Below are 26,737 nucleotides of genomic sequence, written 5' to 3'. Positions count from 1 at the left end.
AACAGGGAGAAACAAAACCCAACACTGTGAAGCAATTGTGATTCCAACAAGTGGCAGGCAGAATACTGTTGGGTGTTTAACACAATGAGAAGTTGTTTACTCAGAATTCACTGTAGCATGGGCCTCAGGGATGCAGTTTGCTTTCTTTGCTCAGGTTGGCTGGAGGTAGGAAATATCTTAATTGATGTGTTTTCCTTGATTAAGCCAATGAAGGAACACCTGAGGAGGACACAAATGTTGGATTTTCTCAGAAATGTATTTTAAATCTCTTGAATTTGCAAGAGCAATGACTAGGAAAAACAAATAGTTTCCAAGGAATTGAATGTATTGGGCCAGAGATTGTGTTTTGTAATGAGAAGTGCTGGAACAAAAGTTTGGGGAATTAAGTACCAAGGAAAAGGGTGTAAGCCTGGGTGGTGGCGGTTTTGTCATTAAATCGTGTCTGACTCTTGTGACCCCGTAGACTGTAGCCCTCCAGACTCCTCTGTCCATGGGATTCTCCAGGCAAGAATATTGGAGCGGGTTGCCAATTCCTTCTCCAGGGGATCTTCCATGGAATGAACCCATATCTCCTGCACTGCAGGCAGATTCTTTACCAACTGAGCTATGAGGGAAGCCTTCTAAGCCTGGGACTTTTATTAAAACCTGTTCAGAAGGAAATTGAAATTAGTGTTACAGGCTTCACAGAATTTCCATTTGATCTGTTGATGATTAGGGTGGTGAAAGGTGAAGCTCAGGTGAGAAAATAGGTGGATCATCTTCATATATATATATATATATATATATATATATATGCTATTGGTTTAGTAGCCAAGTCATATCTAACTCTTGCAACCCTGTGAACTGGAGTCTGCCAGGCTCCTCTGTCCATGGAGTTCTCCATGCCAGAATACTGGAGTGGGTAGCTGTTCCCTTCTCCAGGGGATCTTCCCAACCCAGGGATTGAATCATGGTCTCCCATGTTGCAGGCAGATTCTTTTCTAGCTGAGCCATCAGGGAAGCCTTTTATATGTATATACACCTATATTGGAGAAGTAAATGGCAACCCATTCCAGCATTCTTGCCTGGAGAATCCCATAGACAGAGAAACCTGGCTGGCTAAAGTCCACAGGGTGGCAAAGAGTCAGACACGATTGAAGCAACTTAGCATACACCTATACATACATATAGCTATATACTCCTGTGTCCCCAAAGTGAACCCTTTCTCTTTTTAATCCTTGAAAAGGAGAATATATAATTTGTGATGTTACAATATGGAAGTCAGTCCACTTGAGCTGTGAAAGTGAAGTCGCTCAGTCGTGTCCGACTCTTTGCGACCCCATGGACTGTAGCCTACCAGGCTCCATGGAATTCTCCAGGCAAGAATACTGGAGTGGGTTGCCATTTCCTTCTCCAGGGGATCTTCCCAACCCAGGGATCGAACCAGGGTCTCCTGCATTGCGGGCAGATGCTTTAACCTCTGAGCCACCAGGGAAGCCCTGTAGCTAGCCTGATTTGAGATATGTGTGTAAAGCAGACACTGGATTTTGAAGAATTGGCACCAAAACAAAGCAAAACAAGAATGTATCACTGATTTTTGTATTGATTAGATATTAATGGACATTTTAAAAATATTGATATATTGGGTCATTTTACTGCTTTCTTTTCATTTTAATTTGGCTACTAGAAAATGTAAAAAAAAATTGCAATTTGGCTTGTATTATTTTTCTGCTAGATAGTTCTTGTAGAGTTGGAAAAGCATGGGAAATGTCAGAGAAGATGGACATAGATTTCGGTCTTGGCTTTACAACACAAAAGCTATGTGATCTTGGACAAGCCACCTGACTTCTCTGAGCCTTACGCTGGTCATTCATAAGGAGAGAGAATACTCATTTCAAAGAGGTCATGAGAAATGGGGTTCATGTAATCAAACATGCAGTACATGTTCAGAACATGATAGTTATTATTGCCCTGAGAGAAGATCAACGAGTCTTCTTCCCCCAAATATGGTGCTAAGAGACATTTCTCCCTTGTACTTGCACCACATGTTGTCAGCTGAGAGGTATGGAGTCTATAAAACTGAGGGGTACTTCAGGGCACGAGCAGAAACATGGATAAAAGACAGCGGCAGCTGCTTTCCCAGGCGGGATCCTATCTATGCCTGGTTGCATGCATCTCTCCTGCTTCTCATTTTCCCTCTGACGTCTGTTTCTTTCAGCTGTTGGATTCTTAACCTTGATGTAAGTCCTTGTGTCTGTTTTTATCTTGAAACTCTAAGCCTGCCTGTAAAAACTTAACTCATTCAGAATTCTTCTGTTTCTATGCTAGGCACTTTGGCATGGACCCCAGCTGTATCTTGGGGTCTTTGTGCCTGGGACACGTGCTGATGCCCACCCCCTTCCCTATGAGCGATTTCTTGGAGCTGGTCTGAGTTTTCAGTGACTTTCATCAGCTCCTGGGTCTCCCAGGTTTCCTTTCTGGGGGTCTCAGATTTCTACTCCTGCATCTGTCTCAATATGTCTCCTCAGAGTATGCTCTAGCTAATTTGGATAGTTTTTTAAAAAATATATGATGGCATGTTTTACCTGTAGACCTCGGTTTCTGTCATTTTGTTTCCTATGTAAAATGTGTAATCTTTCTTTCTTCAATACATATTTTAAAAAATCATTCCAGTGCTTCACTTGATCTTTCTTGTTGAGTGACATTTCTCCCTAAGAATCTATATGGGATGTTCCATGTTCACCTACTATTGCTCATTATACTTAGATATTTATTACAGATATATATGTACTTGTCTTACCATTACAATTAAATGAGTACATATCAATAAAACTTAGGGTATCATGTGGCCCTCTCTTTGTGTGGAGCCACGTTCAAAAGAAGTCTCATCTGAAACACAGAAATGATTGAAAGGTATTCCCAATATTTACATTTATCTCTTTGAAAATAGTAAAGGATAGCTAATTAATTGCTATTATAGCTAATAGCCTATAAAAATGCTTTTTTTCTGTTCTTTGTCCACATTACACTGATACAATTCTCTTTTTCTCTTCATTGAAGTCTCTTGTCAAACCCCCCGAACTTCTAGAAACCTAGTTTCACGGCTTTTTCTAATCCTCTATTTCTTAGCTTTTTATTATACAAATTGACTTAAACATATTAGCTGGATAACTTAATTGTTTGTTCTTTTCTTTGGTCTGCTTCAGTCATTAACTCAATAAAGAACAATTATGGTATGGATTCTTCATAAATTTTCTTTTTCCTCTTATCATCACTCTAACCTGTGCTTAGATCTTTTCTCCCACTTTTGTTACAACGGCCTGGGAGTTAGCTGAGCAAAAAGCAGCTTCTCATTAGACAGTGGAAACAGAAGGAAAGTTCTTCCAATGAGGAATGGAATCATGATGGGGAAGTCTGGGAATGCTGATAGAAAAAAACATGGTCACCATCGTGTATTTGTTTTATTGGTCAAAGATTTTAAAAGTTTCTTAAAAGTCATTAAAAAATTTCACTCCTTACAGCATCGAATGCAGAGACTTAAACTTACTAAAAGCTCAATAAATATTTCCTAAATAAATTTGACGACTTACTGAATTTTATTTAGGGCCATCTGGGAAGGCAGGTTCTGTTTAAGTTGTCACTCCCTAGCTATAGCTATTTTTACATAGCTTTTATGCTCTTAAAATTCACAGCTATATATTGTTTTATGGATTTCAAAGAGCATGCAGAGTAAAAGAAAACTTAGAAATTTAATGGGACAGTCATAATAGTCACACCATCCTACTCAAGTGAAATGTGTAAAATGAATCATGGCAGCCAAAGTGCAAACATGTGTTTTGTTAAAAATTATCTACATCATCACCTTGGCCATTTTTATTTCTTTGCTTCACAGTCAAAAAAGTACAGGATACTTCTTTAGTCCTGTTAGGTTTCCAGTGATAATTTAATTACTACTATTTTCCTATTTTTTTTCAAATGATACAGTATTCAGGGAAAATAATTTAAGGTTATATATATGTGTATATATGGGCTTCCCAGGTGGCTCAGTTGTAATGAAGCCACCTGCCAATACAAGATATGTGGGTTCAGTCCCTGGATGGGGAAGATACCTTGAAGTAGGAAATGGCAACACACTTGAGTATTCTTGCTGGGAAATCCCATGGACAGAGGAGCCTGGTGGGCTACAGTCCCTGGAATTGCAGAGTCATACACAACTAAGTGACTGAGCGTACCCATATGTGTATATATATGTATGTATCAATGTGCTTTTTTCTTGAGTATACAAAAACATGTTTCTTACATTATTTCCCACTTTTTTCTATGGAGTTCTGCCATTGAAATTCATCATATTCTTATCAGAACTCCTTTGTTAGGCTATTAGTCTATATTAGAGTACACTTCTGTAAAGCATATTCTTAGAAATTCCAATGTACTCTTGTTCAAAGCCCACAAACATATCCCCAGAGATCTTCCTCTCTGGCTAATGAGTTGCCTAGGTCTGGAGACTAAGATACAACCTCCTTTTTTGGGTAATCTCAATTCCACAAACTGAAGGAAATTCATACAACAGAATGCCAATAAGTACCTTTACCAAGATAATTGCTTAGCTAAATGACACACTCTGACTTGCTCATTTATTTGTACATTGTACTGTATTAAACAGCTCATCTCTGTAAGTTATATCAGATCTTCATGTGTATGTATGTGTGCAGCATAATTTGGGAATGAAATTTTAAAACTTTATTGCACTGATTAGGTGACAGAAATCAAATGTTTATTTTCTGCAGTGAAATTTTCTGCAACTTTTACTATTTTCAAACATTAACTTTATTTCTGAATTGCATTTTTCTCTAATAGATCTGTGTGGAAATGTGTCTCAACTATATTGTGAGCTTCAGGAGGGCAGACATTTATTCTAAATATTTGTTGAGAATCTAATAGTGAAGATACAAACATTAATAAAAGAGGGCTGCTGCCCTCAAGGAGTTCATATTCTAGTTTGAGAGATACATATGAAAACAAATAGCTGTGGTTTAGTGAGATATGTTTGCAGACCAAGTGTTAGGGGAGCAAAATCCATAGAATAGTAAGTTTCCTAGGGAAACTTATACATAGAATAGGAAGTTTCCTAGGGCTTGGGAATGGGGAAGCAAGGCCAAAAGTCTCTTTAAAAAGGGTGAAGTTAGGCTAGTCTGAAAGATCAATGAGAATTTGCTAAAAGCATGAAGAACATCTTAAGAATAGGAAAAACAGCTAATATAGACCAAGGAGTTATATGAAGATAAAATATGGTACTTATACCAAAAAAAAAAAGTGTTGGGTTGGCTAAATTGAAAGATTTGTCAAATTAGAGGAGTGAAACCATGTGACTTTTTTATTAGAAAGATACTTATGGTTGTAAGATGGTTAGAAAGAGTGTCAGACAAGGCAGGCCATTGCTTAGACATATTTGATAGGAAATGATTTAAAGCTTTAAAGTGTAGACAAAAGGAAGTGGGCAGTTTCAAGAGGTAGTTAAAATTAGATGGACTGAAAAAAAATTAGAGGAAGAAGAGTTAAGAGACGTTTGAGAATTTTGATGTAAGGTTGCTGGGAAACCAGTAGCACTATTATATGGGATCTGTAATACAGGAAGGAAGTCAGGTAAGGGAATGGTGACATATCCTGGAGTTAATGTTGTAATGTTGAATTTTAAGATGCTTTTGGGAAACCCATGTTAAGCTATCCAATAAGTCAGGTAATTATGAGTGACCTCTGGGCCAGGGATGAGGACATGGGAATCATGATGGCTAATACGGTGACTAATGATGTTGGAGGGGAAGAGGAGTATAGAGTGGGGTTAGGTAAGAGGAATAAAGATGGAATTCTAGGGAAGCAGTGGGGACGTAGAAAAGAAAAGAACTCATCAAGGAGAGTGAGGAGTTGCCAGAGAGAAAAGGACAAACGATAACAAACTAAATTAAATAGTCCTGGGAAAAAAAAGGAAGGCAAATGAGACGTCTCAAAAAACCAAAAAAACCGTGGTGAATAAGATTAATTTCCATAGGGCTGGCTAATAAAATGTACATAAACTATCCATTATATTTAACCATTAGGATTGATATATTTGTTTAGGAGGTCTAATTCAGAGGACTAGGATGGGACTGGGTACAAAGATGTTAAGTGTTTTTACATGTATGTGACTGCTGTTGGAGGAACTGGTAATGTCACTGACAGTTATCCCAGGGTATAATTAAACAGAGAACTCCAAAACATCACAGGATGATATTGCCCATCTCTGGATGCATGGGCCCCAGGTTAGTACCTACTAACAACCACTCCTATGAAGAAACGGACACTGTAGGATCAGAGGATGTAGCTGAGAAACATGGAGAGAATATGGTCAGAGAGAAAAGACACGCACATACAAAGATATGAGCCTGGTGGAGAAAACAGACTTTTTCTTGGGATATGCAGATTCCATCCTCAAGAAGACTTGTATTATATAGTTATATACTGTGCCATGCTAATATCAATCACAATTATAAAATCATTAATTTTGGTTTTAGGTGACGCTTGAGACCTCTGTAACATCATCACTTTTTAATTTTCACATTGTCCAGGGCTTCTTTGACCGTTACTGAGAGGTCAGATGTCATTAGTAATGGGAAAAAAAATGAGCTGGAAGTCAAACTGCAAGAGAATAAAAAATGAGGAGAAGCATCAAAACAGGGAGTGTAGATTGTTATTTTAGGAAGCAAGCAGTGAAGGAAATAGAACTTGAGAACCTGAGCACATTTGTGGAAAAGGGTAAAGTTGGTGAAAAGGATAACTAACAGACCTCCTGTTAAGGTCAGAAAGAAAATGGTTTTAAACCTCAGATGAAGGAATAATCTTAGGAAACGGTTAACTTCCTCTGTTCCCAGGGACAGGAAAAAAGAGCTGTGCAGCACTCTGTCTAAACTGAGGTTGCAAACAATGAATAAACATTGTTATAAACTTTTCACAGTCATCCAGAAGACAACCAGGGAGAAGGGAGATGGTTTGGTTGTGTTGGTTTGGACAGGAGAGAAACTAAGACAAGAAAGCAAGGAAAACTGAAAACATTGAAGAGAAAGATTGCCAGGGATTCCAGGCTAAGATAAGAGTTGCTGAGAAAATATCTATCTTGATATGATCAGAAATTAGATGTGGTACAAATTAGAAAGATAATGAGTGATAGTCAGATCGTGGTTAATTACAACTTTACAATGAGAGATGGCTGGGACCCCAAATCCCCATATCCTGGACTGCTGCTGCTGCTGCTGCTAAGTTGCTTCAGTCGTGTCCGACTCTGTGCAACCCCATAAACGGCAACCCACCAGGCTCCCCCGTCCCTGGGATTCTCCAAGCAAGAACACTGGAGTGGGTTGCCATTTCCTTCTCCAATGCATGAAAGTAAAAAGTGAAAGTGAAGTCACTCAGTCGTGTCCGACTCTTAGAGACCTCCATGGACTGCAGCCCACCAGGCTCCTCCATCCATGGGATTTGCCAGGCAAGAGTACTGGAGTGGGGTGCCATTGCCTTCTCCATATCCTGGACTAGACAGATGCAAAACATTTACAAGAGACACGAGAGACTAACGCAAACTGGTTGCATTGTTTGCTAGTATTCTGTCCCAAATTCCTAGGTAGTTATTTTATCCTGGTGACCTGAGTAAGAAGAACTTAAAGGTATACACCCTTTATTGCCTTTGGCTTGTATCTTTGCCTGAATTCAGGCTGAGTGCTATTTGGTGCTTGTTTTCTCCTAAGCCCTGCCCTGGTCTCTGTACTCGGGAAAAATACTTTGAAAAGAAAGCAACACTAAGATAAGAGTTATACTCTTCTATCCTGTTATCCATAATATAGTAAAACCCTGTTTCTGTGAGCATTCCTTCTTCCTTCTTGTTGATTCATTTTAGTTTTTCAGTGAACAGGGTGGGTTCATCAGAAAACCTTGAACTTCTTCTAGATAAGTGGTTCTTAAGGTGTGGAGGTGGGGGTGGGAGGGAAGCAAAAAGATATGAAACTCTCACAGGGAATGTTTCCAAGGAGAAGAGGGTATTTGTGCATGAATGTATCTGCGTGTGCGCAGAGAGGGAGCCCTGTAAAAACTTTCAGGAGATTCTGATAAACACCTGTGTTTCTTTTGATTGAAAATCACTGTCCTGCAGGTGAGCAAGTAAGAAGACAGCAATGATACTGGAGTTTAATATTTGGAGAGGTGGGATGTCTCTGATAGGTGATAAAGTTCAGGAAGTGGGCTACCAGCATGGGATGGAGGTGAAAATTATTGGCATAGAGGCCAGGAAAAGTGAGGCTGGAATGCTGGGTATGTCCACTGTAGGGTGACTGAGCTTTGGCCTTCTCCTCTGTCACCCGCAGCACTTTCCGGAGCATCATGTACATAATGCGTGTTCAATAAATACTCTTAATAGACTGCATACATTTCAGAAAAATGTATTATTTTTAATATCAAGTATGTGAGCATGCAACATCGCTAAATACAAAAGTCATACAAGCTCACAAATGACTTCAGAGACTGCCACTCATAATTAAAGAACAATTTAGGGCCTATTAAGACATCATAAACATAGTTCCTTTCCTGTTTTCACTTGATGATTAGACATTTCCACCCTATTACTAGTGACTTCAGTCAGAAACCACTGCCTGCAGTTACATTTCTTTACCTCTTATTGCTTCTCCAAAGAGAACAATATCCTTTATGTTCTAAACCAGTGCATTTCCACTGTGTCTGAGTAAGACACAGGTGTTGAGCATTTACTGTGCACAGCTCTAGGGGTGCTATCTAAAAATTAGAGGCTTCCTGCCTCTTATCTGCTGAAAAACATTTCTATGAATTTATGATATCAATATGTCAGCACAGGATGCTTAAAACTGACAAAGGGTAAATTTGAAAAGTTTACACCTGTTGCACATCAGTTGAAAACCTGAAATTTTCACATTTCTAGTTAAACAAAATGAGTAGCATGGAACATAAAAAATCTAAACCATGCTACATTAGCAGACTTCATTTCAGAAAAATGTCTTTGGGGAAGTATAACTCAAAAAAAGTTTTAGTTAAATCTATTATTATTTTTTAAAAATACAATTGCTACTCACATCTGTTATTGCTCATCTAGATAACCTTGAGAAAAACAAATGCCCTTTTCAGGACTGTTTCCTCCTCTAAAATATGAAGACTGATCTAGTCCATCCCTAAAAGTTCCCTTCCAGATAAACATGCTCTGTAACTGGCTTCAGATTTATGGCATGTATAGCAGAAAACTCCCAGGAGTTAGATAAACACAGGTTCAATTTTTATTTCATCATTTATTAGCTTTTTAAGCTTGTAAAACTTATACCTTATTCAATCTTAATTTCCTGATTTGTGAAATGGAATAATAGTACCTCTTTAAGAGAATTGTTTGAGGATTAAATGGGAGAATATGTGCTGTGAAGTGAACAGCATAAAGTCAGTTGGTTAACAGGCATTCAATGTGTATTATCAGATCAATGTCTTAGTTTTCTACTCTTTCCTTCTCTCCTTAAAAAATCAATTCCATGTATATTATTGACTTTCAAGTAAGAGATATTATGGTAAAACTTGGAAGATACTATGAACTTTTACTGAGCAACATTTTAGGATGTGAATCCTTTGGTAATTTTCTGCCTTGGGAATATCTCTGGGTTTGAATATAGCATACAAAGTAGCAGTAAGAGGTCAAAAATAATTCAAAGGCTCCATATGACTTCACAATTTAGCAACTATAGATATTCAAAGACGAGCATGATACCACATGCATTAATAATATATCACACAGGAATAGAAATCCTCCACATATACTCAGCACTAATCCTAAACTTTACAAAATCACATGAAATCAATTTGGAATTCCACAATTTTAAGGATGAAGAGAACTTTACCTACATTCACAAAAAAGCTACGAGTATAATAGAGTATAATAAATAAGGATACTGTAAAAGTGATTGTATGGGTTGAATGTGTTAAACGGACTACCAGAAATTGTCTACAATAGCCTCAGGAGTTTCTTTTCCCACTTGTGAGTGTAATAACAGGTCGATTTGTTTGAATATTAACTGGATATTTTGGATCCCATTGGGTTAAGCAGAAGGAAGTTCTCTAAAATGGAATCTTTCCTATTTTCTCAAAGACTTACACTGTTAAATTTTTTTTTTTTTTTTTTTTTTACTATATGCTTGAGGACCAAGTGATATCCATGCCCCTATCCCACTCATTCAGAAAGTACTGTAGAGAGAGAGATGAGGGCAAACTTACCTTTCATCCTTCATGTAAATACAAAGGAGGGCCGAGTTCCTGGTGTATCCAGGTAGATTACCCGTTGAAACGCTGCTTAAACTATTTCATATGAAATGGTATCTAAGACCTTGAGGACAGTTAACTGGGGTCTTTATTGTAAAGGGTCTTCCTTTTGCCTTCTATGTGTCCAGTAATTCATGAGCCATTGGCATATCACTGGTGCCTTATTTATTACCACTGAGAAATGATTCCATAATACTGACCAGAGTGATTACACAGCTCGTAGAAACTTTCCATTTAAGAACCACGATGTCAAAACACAGCAGAGGCCATCAACAGTATTAATAAGGATTTTGTCAGCTTCTAATGATGATTATTATTGTATCAGATTGCAATTCACACTAATTATTAGTAAAAGTTTACAAACATTAAAAAGTGCATAATAACATTTGGATCTGATAGGGCTGAAAAAAGACATGAAAAATACAACACAAGGGCTTTACTTTTGTGATTGGTGTCCACATGATTGCAAGGTCATTTTCTCCGTCTTTTTCAGCTCCATGGAGATAAGCTGTCCTCCAAATGTTAGTAGTATCATACAGCACTGTAAGAAATTTGATTCCAGAGAAGAAAATATTTCCAGTGCTTAGTATTATTTTCTATTCTCTTTCCCATATCCCCAGTTCTCAAAAATTCTCACAATGGGAAATAAAAATATTAGTCGGAAAAAGTTCTCCATTTGGGAATAAGACAAAATTTGCAGACTGAACTCTGGTCTGTGCAGACACCAAACAGACTGAATTCAGGTAATATTCACATTAATGGATATTTTCAAATGTCTGTATAATAAGCAAAGGAGTCCTGATGAATCTTTTAGACTTAATTCATCAGCAGTGAATTAAGGGGATAGATTGTTTTAAAAAAAAAAAGTGTGTCCTATCTTGTGTACACCACCACGCTATGGAGCAGAATTTTTAGGCAGCCCTTTAAAAAATGAGTGGTATAAAAATTCACAGTAATGTGCATCATTTTTGTTTTTCATAAGCAATCGAAGAAGGGGGGCAGTGCTGAGCATCTATATTGTACAATACAAAACAGTGTAAATAACAAAGCAGGAACACACAGATACATGATGCTAAAAACAGTACTTTCTGGATGGTTCTTTTACTGGGTGAATACTCAGGCCAGAGATATTTAAACTCTGGGGTTCAACCAACCCTTTGCTATTAGACACAATTAAATCCTCTGACATTGTGAGGGGCCAGATGCTACAGGAAGAATCATCATCTAGATCACTGCTACTCTCTACAAGCATTTCATCATATGGTCAAGTGAAAGGATCCGTACAAAAATGACATCCAAACACAAGCCACATGATTTCAACCATTGCTAATGCCAGAGGTAGAGAAAAGTCTGTCTGCAGCCACAGCCTCTGCCCCCACTTTTAACATAACAAGCAGGTTCCTGCAAAGCAGTACAGCCATTTTCTTCTTCCCCTTTTCACTCTTGGAAATAAATGCATTCCAGCCAGGTCTGGAGATTGGAGACATCGTCAGGTGTTGAAGAAGGTCAAAGTGGAGTGTTAACTTTCAGATTTTGCTGCTTCTCCCTGGGCTTCCCCACTTTGTTCTGTTGAATTTCGCTGTGCATCTTCTTCCCCTTCTGTCAGAGACAAAAACAAGGATAAAGGCAAAATAAAAACGACTGCTTTTATTTACTGACTCTCAACATATCTTTTTGGAAATGTTAGAAATCCTCTATTCAGAAATCCTCATACAGACAAGTACGTTTTCTTGGTAATCAACACCCCATCAAGAAAACAGCTTATGACTTCCCTTAGGATTTTTAGCCACTGGTGGCTCAGTGGCTAAGACTCCATGCTCCCAGTGCAGGGAGCCTGGGTTCAATTCCTGGTCCAATCCCTGGGCATGTGGCAACTAAAGATCTCAATTAAGACCTGGCACAGCCAAAATATACAAATAAATAAATAAATATTAAAAAGAAAGAAAACAGCTTAAATGTTTTAGTGCCAGTGCTAAGCCGCTTCAATCGTGTCCGACTGCAATCCCATGGACTGTAGCCCACCATGCTTCTCTGTCCATGGGATTCTCCAGGCAAGAATACTGGAGTGGGTTGCCATACCCTCCTCCAGGGGATCTTCCAAACCCAGGGATTGAACCCACGTCTCTTATGTCTCCTGGATTAGCAGGCAAGTTCTTTACCACTAGCGCCACCTCGGAACGCGCTACCTCGGAACCCCTAAATGTTTCAAGGGAAGATTAATTCTGGTTCTGGGAGAGCATGGCTCAAAAAGGCAAAAAATAACTGAGTTTTTTAAGTGATTAGTGATGCTCTGTGCTTTTGATAAATAGCTGGGAAATCTCATGGCCAGGTCATGGCATGCCACTTGTAATTTCACCAGTTACGGAAATCAAATGTGTCTTTAGGCAGAAATCAGAAGTGGGGAACAAGCTTACCTTTTGATGTTTGACTATCTTATTTTAAGAAATATTTTAAAATTATGCTTTACATTATTTTGAACACATGATGATAACCTAGCTGACTTCTCAGAGGTGTAATTAATTTAAATTAAAAACAACAGTGGAAGGATATCATGTCAGGTGGTTACCCCCTAGTTGGATAGTTATGATGGCCTCTGGCCTGCCCTGATGGAACTTATGTACAAATCCAATAAAACCACCTTCATAATTGCACCCTTAGCAGCAATCTAAACACCAAAATGAAAAAATGCTTTCTCTCCATATTGGGTTACTTTAATGGGTGCAAGCTGCAGGCAATTCTTGATTCAAAGATTTAAATATTTACACGTGTTTACTAAGCAACCATGGCTTAGTAGACAAAATATTTGGAGGTCTTGCAAATTTTTACTAGGAATTTATTACCATCACTCAAATTCATAGAGGTAAGTAGGCTGTTCATTATTTAGCTGGAAACGTTGAGGGCAATTTCTCCTTTACGCTTAACAAGTACATATAAGACACCTCACCATACACCATACTTTGTGCTGTGCTTAGTCACTCAGTCGTGTATGACTCTTTGCAACCTCATGAACTGTGTAGCCTGCCAGGCTCCTCTATTCATGGCATTCTCCAGACAAGAATACTGGAGTGGGCAGCCATTCCCTTCTCCAGGAGATCTTCCCGACCCAGGGATGGAACTCAGTCTTCTGAATTGCAGGCGGCTTCTCTCTACCGTCTAAGGCACCAGGGTAGCCCACACCATACTTTAGGGAAATTTAAAGCAGTTTTTCCACATAAAAATCATATTCTGTTCTAAAGGAGTTTCAAAAATATGATGCATTATATAGAATGTTCATGTACTATTTTCATTATTAGAGCAATGAAGATGCCCCCAAGGTGTGCAGATAGCCGAATCTGAGATGTGTAGATTAGCATATGAAATAAGAACTTGATAAACAGGAGAAGCTCTTGGCAGCCAAAATAAAGAAGTCACATTAGGGCGGATGCAAGACAGTAGAATATTAAAGATGAAAGTGACTGCATAAATACAAGATGAGGATCTTGACTCCATAGGGCTTGGGACTTTCTGGGTATCCAGGGACACTTCTCAGGGCTCAGCATAATGCTGCAGACACAGAGCTGTGGCTAAATAGATGCTTGTTAACAAATCAAGATAAACATGAGACAATAATATTGTTGAACGAAAACTTAAAAAGAAGCTGAAATATTCAGGAACTACAAAGGAAGTCCCATACTATTCTCAGCTAGTGTTATTTAATTTGTCACTGTATAGTTGTCATTTTTAAAATATTTTAGACTTTTGGTCATAGTTATTATTTTTAGGTCTTTGTATTTAGAATAATAAAGTCAGTGCTATTTATACTTTGCCTTAGTCTGGACTTTGATTTTTAAGAGAAACAAAATTCTTTCAGAGTCCACTGAATTTTTGCAATTAACATGTAGAAATATTTTAACATCTGGAAGCATAAAGTTTTCTGAGTTATTTTAAATTGTTAATATTCAATTACAGTATATTAACATCAAATACAAATGTATTTATGTATTAATATAAAATTTCAATTTATTTAAATTTTAACATAATCTATATAGATTATATTGAGACTATAATCACTGTTATAAGAAAGGTCTTGTGGCTAATGCGTCTTAATTTCAGTGAAAACAACAACAACAAAAATAAATTAAACTACACTATGAATAAAAATATCCTCATGTTCAGTTTAGTTCAGTTCAGTCGCTCAGTCGTGTCCGACTCCTTGCGACCCCATGAATTGCAGCACACCAGGCCTCCCTGTCCATCACCAACTCCCAGAGTTCACCCAAACCCATGTCCATCAAGTCGGTGATGCCATCCAGCCATCTCATCCTCTGTCATCCCCTTTTCCTCCTGCCCCCAATCCCTCCCAACATCTGAGTCTTTTCCAATGAGTCAACTCTTCGCATGAGATGGCCAAAGTACTGGAGTTTCAGCTTTAGCATCATTCCTTCCAAAGAACACCCAGGACTGATCTCCTTTAGAATGGACTGGTTGGATCTCCTTACAACTGGTTGACTCTCCCAAGAGTCTTCTCCAACACCACAGTCCAAGAGCATCAATTCTTCGGTGCTCAGCTTTCTTCACAGTCCAACTCTCACATCCATATATGACCACTGGAAAACCCATAGCCTTGACTGGACGGACCTTTGTTGGCAAAGTAATGTCTCTGCTTTTGAATATGCTATCTAGGTTGGTCATAACTTTCCTTCCAAGGAGTAAGCGTCTTTTAATTTCATGGCTGCAATCACCATCTGCTGTGATTTTGGAGCCCCCCAAAATAAAGTCTGACACTGTTTCCACTGTTTCCCCATCTATTTCCCATGAAGTGATGGGACCAGATGCCATGATCTTAGTTTCCTGAATGTTGAGCTTTAAGCCTAAGAGTGGCTAAATTTAGATTATTTAAAATAGAATATTTATATAGAATACAAATTTAATGAAAAATTTTAACAAATTCTCAAAGATTGATGGAAAAAAATATATCTACTTCTTTATGCCACCAAATTGGAATGATTCCCTACAGGCTTTCTCAGAGTTAGCAGTTAATTTTAAATATTAACTCCCAGTACTAAAGATAGAGAAACAATGAAAACTAAAATATACTTCAGTCTGTGTGCTCCATAGAAGTGATTGTTATGGTTTTATTTTCAACCTGAATTTGAAAAGACCAAGGTATAACTTGCTGACCTGTAATCACTGAATAAAGTTCTGTCCCTAAGCATTTTAAGATAGTGTTACTGAGCTATTTCATTCATATATGTATGTTCTGACTCAGTTTTCCAATACTATAACTGGAAGGCTTTGCATAAAAATTCTAACAGCATAGAAGTTACAACAACAATATCAAGTTGTTATCACAAGTCAGAAATTGATCAGTGTTTTTCGTATGTATAACACTATGGTTCCTTAATCATGAACTGCTTTTTACTTTAAAAGATTTTTTGCACAAATTTTTTTTTCAGAGAAATACATTCAGCTTTGATACTTGCAAAAGCTATGGATGGAAGAACTATCAGGGGATTCAGAAGTATTTTGACATGTCAAACTTGTTTTACTTTTTCATTGGTAAAGCTAGATTTGGTGGGTAGGACTTCGGGGCCCAAAAATAAGACAGCTTTTCAAACTCAGTCTATGATTCAAGGAAAACTAAAAGAACTTCTTACCTAAAATTTGTTTATGTAACCAACTATTTTACTTCCATTCTCAACAAAAATGGTCCTGGAGACCCTTTTATTTTGAAATGGTTCTTGAAATTGAGGTCTGTCAGACTCACCTGTGAATCTTGTTAAACATCTAATGTTGTTAAATGTTAGAGGTGGCCAGTATTGTCCTAGCTCCAGCTTTGTTAAATGTTCTCACATTTAAGAGCTTTTATAGAGATGAGGATTAAAAAAAAAAACAAACAGTCATGTGTTTGAGTGCACGTGATTAAGAGATTAGTACCTGCCTTTTACCTTACCTTATATATAAAACTGTTTATGACTCTATTAGGTTACTTCCAAAGGTGTTTTTTTTTTTTTCATGCCTTAATCCTACTTAGTGAAATGCTGTAAATCACTCTATTTTCACAGAGAGATGTCAAACAACTCACCTGTCTTGTTGATATCAAGACCTGCTAATTTCAAGGCTAATTCATTGCTGTTGCCACTTGCAGAGGAAACCAGGATATCATGTATTGCATTTCTTCTACCCGTTCTTCCTGAAGCAATAAAATCTGCATATGTAGTTTCCACATCAGTCATTGCTAACAAATATCCACATAGCAGGGGCTACAAAAAAGAGAAAAAATGATAGGTAAATATAATGGTAGACAATGGTAAACACTTAATAAAAACACTTGTTAAATTACTGGCCTATAATACAAATGTGAAATAACTGTCTTGCTTACATGTCTACAAAGCAAGTAATACTTTGATTACTGACAGTAAGGGAATGTTTTCTGTGAAGAGCCTGATAGTAACTATTCTAGGTGTGGAGAGTATATAGTCTTTATCCAACTACTGAACTTTGTGATTGTAATGCAAAAGCAGTCAGAAAGAATACATTAAATAAAAGTAATAAACAAACTCTATTTATAAAAATAGGCATACGGCCATATTTGGCCTGCATGCCATAGTTTGTGGCCGCTGGAGTAGGAAATGGCAACCCACTCCAATATTCTTGCCTGGAAAATCCCATGGAAAGTGGAGCCTGGTGTGCTACAGGCCATGGGGTCACAAACAGCTGGACACACTGAGCAACTGAGCACACAGTTTGTGGACAACTGGTTTAGATCCTAAAATTCTCCATCTCTAATATCATTTCAGTCAGTCTTCACCCCAGAGAGGAGAACTTGAGATCAGTAGCATACCAAGGTAGTGGGAGTGGAGTGGGAGGGTTCCCTCCTAGAGGTAAGTAGTAAGCAAGGGTGTTGTTTGCAGAGAATCTAAGAACAATAATGAGACTGGCCAAAATCCAGTTTGTTTTTTATTATCACCATGCACCAGCAATTCTAAGCTATACCAATGATCAAATACTTCTCCCATCCAGGGCAGGAGGATAGCTCCCTCGTTGCCCCTTTGGTAAGTTGTTCCTTGTGAAGAATAATAATCTTTCTTGATTGAATCTTTGAAACAAAACCTTCAAATTTAAAAAGGAGTCAATGAGAGTTTGTTTTCCCAAACAGATATGGTAACACACATACTTAAATATTTAATGATGAAATATTTTCAAAGTAGAATATGAGATACATGTAATTACAAAAGATCACCAAATGTAAGTCTTTAAGTTCATTTTCTATGTTAAAAACCCATGTCTTTTCCTGAAGGTCAATGGCAGATGAATATTAATTTTGTTTAAACAGAAATCTAAAATAACACAATTTCTCTCCTACTCCTAGAGATTCAAAGTACATTTGATGACAGTTTAAAATTAAAAACACATAACCAATAATCAAGAGGAAGGAAACTTTTCAAAATATATGAAATGTAGAAGAAGCTAAAATTGTGGAACCCATCATGGACATGCACACTGTCACTCTGAAATAAATTGATGCCATTTACAGTGTAATTCAGGATGGTAGTCAGGCACCTTCCTTAAGACTTAGTTCTTCTTCTAGTGTGTAACTAGAGAGCTATTAATTTAATCTGGGGAAATCTTTTATACTCTCCTGTAAGAGCAAGCTGAAAGAGGAAAAAGGGAAGAGCATAATACAAGCTTTGAAATAGGCAATATATGAATACTGCACGCTTTACTGTGACTATATTAAGGATAACATTGGTTTCCAATCACTTGACTATATTTACCATTCTTCTTTATGGCAACGTGATTTAATGGAGATTTAGTAAAATCTCCAAATGCTTCTCAGAAGATCCTAGGTTTAGTCCTGACTTTGCCACTGGGTCATGGAGTCATAGTCAAAAAATCACTTGACCTTCTGGCCTTCCATTTTCTAATCAGTAAAGCAGGACAGCTGGATGACATAATCATTAGTGACACTTTAAGTGAAAAGTTTTTAAAAAATGATCATTCAAAACTCTCTCATTTCTAGAATCTTGAATTTGGAACTCCCTTCTGTGACCATTACCACGTTTTGTTTTTTTTTCCCCCCCTTACTCTCAATGAATCTATTCTTCACACTGGTCATATCTTTAATTTCTTTAACCTTCTTTCCTTTTAGTTCCCTCTTAGCCCAGCATGGATCAATTGCCCACGACTTCATGTAGTGTCTTATTAGCATCAAGAAGTGCCTTTGCTCTACTGTCACCCTGACTTTCCTAAACATCACCCGGAAAACAGCACGGTGCACTTTCTTTGATCTCATTACTTGGTGGTTGAGTGTTACCAGAAAAGGCTACAAAATTGTGCCAATTGGCTCAACTAAACATTTTTTACTCAATTATTTGCATATATTATGAGTTGTGCAGAAATTCTTTTGTTTCACTGTGGTTGACTCTTTACTATGCTGTTCTCTGTGGGAAGCATTGCAAACCCTCTCTACTCCACACAGCCAGATACTACCTGCCTTAAGAGCTGACTCTGAATCTTTCTTCTTGGAAAAGATTAGGATATCTGTTACAAGTTCTCTTAATTTTTTTCTTATCTCAAATATATTTCTCTGCAAGTGACTTTTTTTTTCTAGATAAACTAGCTGCTTTCTTTTTTAAGGCATGCTACTGATTCTATGAAATTAAAAGATGTTTGCTCCTTGGAAGCAAAGCTATAACAAACCTAGACAGCATATTAAAAAGGAGAGACATCACTTTGCTGACAAAGATCTGTATAGTCAAAGCTATGGTTTTTCTGGTAGTCATGTACAGATGTGAGTTGGAACATACACAAGGTTGAGCACTAAAGAATGGATGCTTTCGAATGGTGATGCTTGAGAAGACTCTCGAGAGTCCCTTGAACTTCAAGGAGACAAAACAAGTCAATCCTAAAGGAAATCAAAGCTGAATAGTCATTGGAAGGACTGATTCTGAAGCTAAAGCTCCAATACTTTGGCCACATGATGTGAAAAACTGACTCACTGGAAAAGACCCTGATGCTGGGAAAGATTAAAGGCAGGAGAACAGGGCAACAGAGCATGACATGGTTGGATGGCATCACTGACTCGAGGGTCATGAGTTTGAGTAAACTCCAGGAGACGGTGGAGGACAGAGGAACCTGGAGTGCTACAGTCCATGGAGTCACAGAGGCAGACACGACTTAGCGACTGAACGACGACAAATTGATTCTTTCTTATTACCTCCGATAGGACCTTGCTGAATCCCTTCCCCGCCCCCCCCGCCCCCCCACCCCGCCCCGCCCCGCCCCCCCACCCCGCCCCGCCCCGCCCCCCCGCCTCAGTAATTTGTGTCTTGTTTCTCCTCTGGATTTCTTCTTTAAGTTTATAAGCATGTTCAAGTGTTACTTTACTTAAAAAACTGAAGCAATGATTCAACTCAATACCCTTTCCTCAACCTTTATACATCTTTGCACTAACTTCTCTTTCCTTCATCAAACTTATCAGAAGGGTTCAGCTACTTTTATTTTCTCATTTTTCTTGACCCAACCTTTAGAATTTATTCCATTGGCCTTTGTGTGGGATTTTCTTTTTTTTTTTACAGAGACTGCTTTCTTATAGATCACTCAATGATCTGTATTAACATGAAATAACTGCTTCAAGGTTCTTGTGAGGGTCCATCTTGTTTGAGCTCTCTGTGACATGATACTGCTAGTTGCATTCTCCTCGAAACTCTTCCCTAGCACAAATTAAAAGGTGTAGGGGCAAACCAGGAATCATGGAATCTAGGGTTTCCATTTACTTGTTATGTCATGTCTAATCCCTCTGTACTCAGTTCTTTATTTATAGATATGATAATATACTTAGTTCCCAAGATGATCATGAAAATTTACTTGGATTATGTATCTCAAGAGCCTAACACAGTGTTTGGCACATGGTGGAAAAGTGCTGATTGAAAAAGAAAAAACAACAGCTGTCACTTACTTAGCTTTCATACCTTACTGTCCTGGTTCCATCCCATTTGACCTTAGTATTCTTTACAGATTTCCCTTTCTAGGGTCATCTTTAGAAATAAGGGCACATTTTGTGGAGATTTAGAATCAGTCATCGACCTTGTTTACTTACTGACTTGAATAACTCATCTAATTTCAATGCTTCTAATTTCTCACTATGAATAATACAAAAGTATGCATCTCCTATATAGAATGTTCTCCCAAGCTCCTCACACACAAGAGAAACTGGCTGCTGAATAGGGACTTCCACTTGGTTTTGCAAACATTTCACATTCAATAAAGAAAAGTTAGACAACAATAAAACACACAAATAGAGAAAATCTGCTTCATTAATATACCATGTTGACCATGTGCTATGCTTTGCTTAGTTGCTCAGTCATGTCTGACTTTTTGCTACCCCAATTTTTTAGTTATTTCTTTACTTAATATCCATGTCTAATCATTTGCCAAGTCATGTTGGTTTTTATTTGATGTCACTCATAATTATTCTCTATAAAACATAAGAAAAACTCTCACCAGGATTAGTGCTGAGTTTTCCCATAACCTGGGAAGAACCCACTTCTGGTGCATTAACTTTAACCACTCACTCTCACACTTTGTATGTTACAGAATAATACATTTATCTTCCCAGATCTTCTCTGATGGTACATTTGTTCAAGGCTGTTAGTCTGCTTGTTTTTTGGGGTGGGGGAGAGGGCAGCATGCATGGTCTTAATCATCCTGACCAGGAATTGAACCCATGCCCCCTGCATTGAGGGGATAATCTTAACTACTGGATCACCAGGGAAATCCCCAAACTTGCCTACTGAAATGGATTTAGCCATCAAAATTCAGCCAAATCCCATCTTCTCTTTGTCTTCTTTCCCCTATCTCATCAGTTAGTATTCCCATTGGCCCTGATTTGTGCCTGTTTAAGAGCACTGAAATTCTAACTAGCATTATGGTTGACTCACCTTCCAGACATATCACAAGTTCTGACAAGACAGGAACTGCATGTTGTTAGTATTTTAACTGCAAAGTATTCCTAGTAGAGCCATTAGCACATTATAAGTGCTGAATAAAAGAATGTTGAAAAGAACTGAACAATGAGGAAGAAATATATTGATAACCTTTCATCAGTAGCCACAGAGCACATCCCTACTCCTGATGGAACCTAGGTCTTCTGCACTGCAGGCAGATTATTTACTGTCTGAGCTACCAAGGAAGCCCTACACTAAATTACCAAATTCTAAAACTCTGGTAAGTTTTATAGATTAAGAATTTGAGGACCAGAGAGTTCAGGTAATCTGCCAATTTTCACATAATTAATTGTTTGGAATGAAGGTCTGCAAATTCCCAGTCCACTCTTTCTGTTCTCCCAGGTTGCTTGTCTATGGGTAAGCTACGAATTTGGATAGTTTTTGACCTTTAAGTAATTCAGTACCATTAAATATAACAATATTTTCATTACTTACTTCACCACCATTAACAAACATAGTACTTAGTTTCTATTTTACTTTAAAGATTTATAATTGGATATCTTTACAGATATCTTTCTATGGTCATGTTTTGAAATAAGGACACATGCTGTGGAAATTAAGAGTCAGTCATTGATCTTCTTATATCCAGCAAATATATCTGATAAAAAGAGTTACAGGAATAAGTTAATCTCACATCCACTGTTATTGTCTTTCATTCTTAGTCTCTTTATGACTTTTTAAAACATAGGCTTTAAAAATAGCACAACTGCTATTATTTCTCGTCTAATAACAATGCTATGAAGCAGGCGAAAAAATCCTTTTTTAATTGATGAAAGTAAGTTTCAGGGATGTTAAGTGACTGCTAAATGGAGCACAGACTATGGCTTAAACCTAGGTCTGTGAGTTTTGCATAGAGTATTGTATTCTGCAAAAAAGTTCCTTGTTTTTTGTCATTATCATTTTTTCAAAAACAGACTGTGATAGTAATACTCATGTATGCAGGAGTTTACTTCTAATTCACATTGCTGATAACAGATTTAACAAGATTTGAAATATCAGAGTGAGACACAAAAAAGTGGTGACATTTTCCATGCGAAGATATGCATTTAAAGGAGTACTCTGCTATGACTTATAAATCTGGGGATGTTAATTCCTAGGGATGGTGGTAACTCTACTTGTAAGAGGGGAGCCAATGACTAAATTTGAATTTTCATTAGGGTACTCCTAAAAAAATGAGCTCATGGAAGAAGAAACAGGTTTATGAGTGATTTATTGATACACGTATATTGTGTTCACCTTTGAAATGTATATGCCTAGTTTTCAATTGGATTAAGTAAAGACAATAATGAGAATTGTAAGAGAGTACTTCTGTAAACTTCTCTTCTCCTTAAGCACTTATGAAATATATTTGCTAGACTGATGTGCATCCAATTATAAACCTCAGAAACTAAGTACTGGGCATTCAGTTATGGCACCCATTATAATCATTAATATAATAGTTATTTTTGTAAAGTAGTATACCACTCTTCTTACATTTTCTTACAACAGCTGACAAATAATGCATATGTAAATACATGAAGGAAGAATATAATTACATTTTGAAATAAGATATACAGATGCTAGAAACTGGATCTTTTTTTTTCCTCTCTCCATGATTACACTTCCTTAGTGAGTTCCCATTAGGTGCTCAAAACAGTATTTTTTACATGCATAGCAGCTATCTTTCCATGTCCAACTAAACATTTAGACACAGGTCTTAAATTTATGGAAATGACTACCAGAGACTGGAAATAACTTTTACAGCATTATAATCACTGTATAATGAGTTGTTGTTTGCTTAGACATTCTTGGGAAACTGTTGCCAAATGTTTTGTCTGACAGGTATTCACCCAAAAATGACAACAAAAAATATCTAATAAGTGTCGGCAGCTGGTAGAAGTTTAACAGAGTAGCAATGAGCACACATTCTGGCCTTATACAAAATAAACTGGGAAGAAAATTTGGAAAATTTACCAAAGGTGGGCCTTGATTCTTCATTAGACTTTCCTGTTTATGTTGCTATAATTACAATTTTCTAGACATGACAAAAATTGTAGTATTTTGTCATGTCTAGAAAAGAGAATATTCTTTTATTTAATATCTAGAAAAATATAATATGCTTTTTTCTAGTTATACATAAGAGCTATTTATACTAACATCCAAAGTCTGATTAGAGAAAGGAAAAGACATTTTATTATTTAACTATTGCACTGTTTAAAATTAGATTATATTTTAAAGCATGTCTCTAAATATTGATATCTAAAAATCCAATCAAAACTCATGACTAAAAAATAATCTTGTTTTCTTTTCACCCCTCTTAAAAAAGTCTCACTCTCCCTTTTTAACAAAGCAAACAGTATATTGGTCTTCTAAATTTTATTTTGTTTGTCTAATGAATTTCTAAAGTGAGATTATTCATGTTGGACTTTCCCTTATTTATGCCCTTGATCCTTTTAAATATCATTTACACAAATTGAGAGAATAAACCAGAAGATTTCACCCTAGCAGAATTTATAGATTTAAATAGATTGTACTTACGTCTCCTATATTAAACAAATTAAAGCGTCCACACAGATGTATCCTAAGAGAAGTTGGGTCTATGAAGCTGCTTAAATGATTTTTATAGTGACATTGAGTCATGAGCCAAATGGTGACTGGATAACATGCTAATTTTACTCCTGTAAATGGGGACATATGAAATGAGACTCACAGACTTGGAAGAAAGAATGGAGAGAATGTCATCACAGGCACTGAAGTCTTCTAATATAAATGGTATGATTGCTTTTAAAACAGAAGGAAAATACTTCCTAATTATCATTTATAAATGCAATTCCATGACTTCCCAATTGTTACTTTATAAAATAATGTTAAATTTGTTAAAAGTCCTTGAGTAGTTTACTGTGTGCTTAGGGCTTGCTCTATACATTAGTGTTTCTGAAACATTTTGGTCTCAGATATCCATTATATTCTCAAAAATAACTGAGACTGCCAATGAGATTTTGTATATATGGTTATATCTGTCAATATTTACTATATGATAAATTAAGACTGAAAATTTTAAATACTTATTAATTGACTTAAAAGATAAATAACAAGCCCATTACATGTTTCCACAAATAATATATTATTTGTGGAATAAAATATATTTTCCAAAGCCAGAAAAAGTGAAAAGAATGCCATTATTTTACATTTTTAAATTCTCTAGCTTAGTTTCGCAAATGTCTGGCTTAATAAAAGACATCTGGTTTCTCATATCTGGTTTTGCATTCAATCTGTCTCAATATGTTGTTTTAGTTGAAGTATATTAAGAAAATCTGGCATCACACAGATTTCTTAGTTGGAAAAGTGAGGAGAACTTTAATAGCTTTTTCAGATAATTGTCGATATTTAAATTTTGAAATGGGGAATCTAAAAACCGTATCAATATGCTTCTCATACTGCTTTATTAAAATCTATTGTCTACTTTGCACTTTAAATGGATCTTTGGACCACATATGTTTTAAAAAATATCATTTGGAAAAATATTCGTTCACTGGGTTACACAAAATTTCCAAATGGTACCATAGATCATTATACAATATTTCATTTGTTAGTAATGCCATCTATCTCATCAGAAAAGTTTTTAAGAATTGGGAAACTGACAAGTTCACAGGAGCAGCTAACACATTTTCTAAAATTGTAATTTTTGTTTGAAAGCTCAGCCTTTATCATTGGCAACAGATACAGTTGGATTTTTCCTCTTTTGAAGTGACAAGTTCACTCTGTTCATTTTCAAGAAAGTCTCTGCCAAATACCCAAGTTTGAAAATCCACAGTTTGCTTGTCAGGTCTTTCAAGTAAAAATGGTGATTCATGAGAAAAGTTGCAAATTCAGCTCTTGACCCAAGCAGTCATACAAATATGTAAGACAACCATGCGGTTGGTACCCTCTTTAGTGATGTACCAGCTCATCACATAGAATATTAAAAAGACCTCTACTCAAAGGTGGAGATTGTATATATTTTTAATATATTAAATATCTTTACTGTTTGATCATGTACATTCTTAGGTAAATCTTGCATTTTAAAAATACTAACTCTTGAGTGTGTGGTGGTGAAGAATACCAGGCTTACTAGCAGAGTTTGCCACTGCTGACTTGATTCATGCTAAGGTATCAGCAGTTTTCCCTACTATGGTTCTGCACCGTTACCGTGAACGAACATCAGTTAATTAAGTGAAAGAGGCAAATATCATCAGTATTAGTATGAAAATTATTTTGAACTTGTGAATCCAGTGGAAGTATCTCAGGGAATGACTGAAAGGGTTTGTGGGACATGCAGGAGTTGGGGGACCAAATTTTGAGTACTGCTGATCTACACAGTAACAGAAAGCTGTCCAACCAACACTGCAGAGAAGGGAACCCTTTAGTAAAGAACTTCATTAAGCAAGTTTTTTGATTCCTAAAATATTTTGGAAATATCAGCTATTTCCATGCTAAGCACTATCTTTTTTTCTTTTCCTGTATAAGGTATTACTTATTTATCTAATTCAGGCTTACAAAGAATCTAGTAACTTTTTCTAAAAACAACCCCCCAGTCTCACATATCAGAGGGTTTCAAACTAAGTCTCAGGAGCTTAGAACAGGGTGCCAGAACTTAAGCCTACTTTAATCCCCCTTTTTCTTGAACTGGTTTATTTCCCAGTGACACTTTGGAGTGAGTGACAGTAAAGAAATCAAGAACAGCACTCTATTAATAGCAACAATTTGAAAATTTCCACAAAAGTCTTCCTCTGCTAAAGCACAATTATAATTCCTGCACTAGATTATGATACTGCATGCTCTGGAAAATCATTTACTATAATGGGACCCTTATTGTTATAAGAGTTTGGATAGTGTCCTATCAAAAGTACACTTTAAAAAAGCAATCTCGTATACTGAGTTGTAACACACAATGATGTTGACACATATTAATGCTGTCAAGTCAAACCCTCTTTTGTTCTAAATCCAAGGCACTGACTTTTTTTTAATGACAAAGTATTGGCAGAATGAATTTTGCCTAACATGAGGAAAAAACAGCTAGTCTTTGACGGTTTTTCACAGTAACTTTTTTACTAACACTACTAGAAATAACCCATCTACATTTGTCAGGGGGAGTTCTTTATATCATCCCTGATCTTCAGTGTATAATAAAAATTCTCAAGTTCAAGAATTTCCAACATTTGATACTAACAATAATTCTGTTTTTCTCTATTCATCATCTCTGATCTCCCAGTCATGTGATAATTGTGATCCTTATGCCTTCATTTAAGATTATATATATACTTCCTTAAATGACTTGGGCATATCTTCATATTGTTTTTGTAAATTCATGACCTAGTTCATTGTATTATTACTTAACTTCTTCTCTCTTCCTTTAGCCAGATTCAAATCCTTTTTGTTTTCTTTCCACAGTACCTAACAAAACTTTG

At 36.8% G+C, this 26,737-nt stretch overlaps 1 protein-coding gene across 1 annotated transcript; it reads right to left on the bottom strand.

The window, feature by feature from the left end:
- Positions 1–8,422: 8,422 nt before the first annotated feature.
- PKIA (cAMP-dependent protein kinase inhibitor alpha) lies at positions 8,423–23,906 on the bottom strand. Its single transcript, XM_052651643.1, has 3 exons — positions 23,829–23,906; positions 16,388–16,565; positions 8,423–11,922 (listed from the first exon to the last, which is right to left on the bottom strand). Exons 2-3 carry the CDS (start codon positions 16,536–16,538, stop codon positions 11,843–11,845), a joined length of 231 nt encoding a protein of 76 aa, XP_052507603.1. The 5' UTR covers positions 16,539–16,565; positions 23,829–23,906; the 3' UTR covers positions 8,423–11,842.
- Between the last annotated feature and the right edge of the window lie 2,831 nt (positions 23,907–26,737).

The sequence above is a fragment of the Budorcas taxicolor genome, chromosome 14, assembly GCF_023091745.1.
Source record: "Budorcas taxicolor isolate Tak-1 chromosome 14, Takin1.1, whole genome shotgun sequence".
NCBI lineage: Eukaryota > Metazoa > Chordata > Mammalia > Artiodactyla > Bovidae > Budorcas > Budorcas taxicolor.
This window is presented reverse-complemented; position numbering and strand designations above follow the sequence as displayed.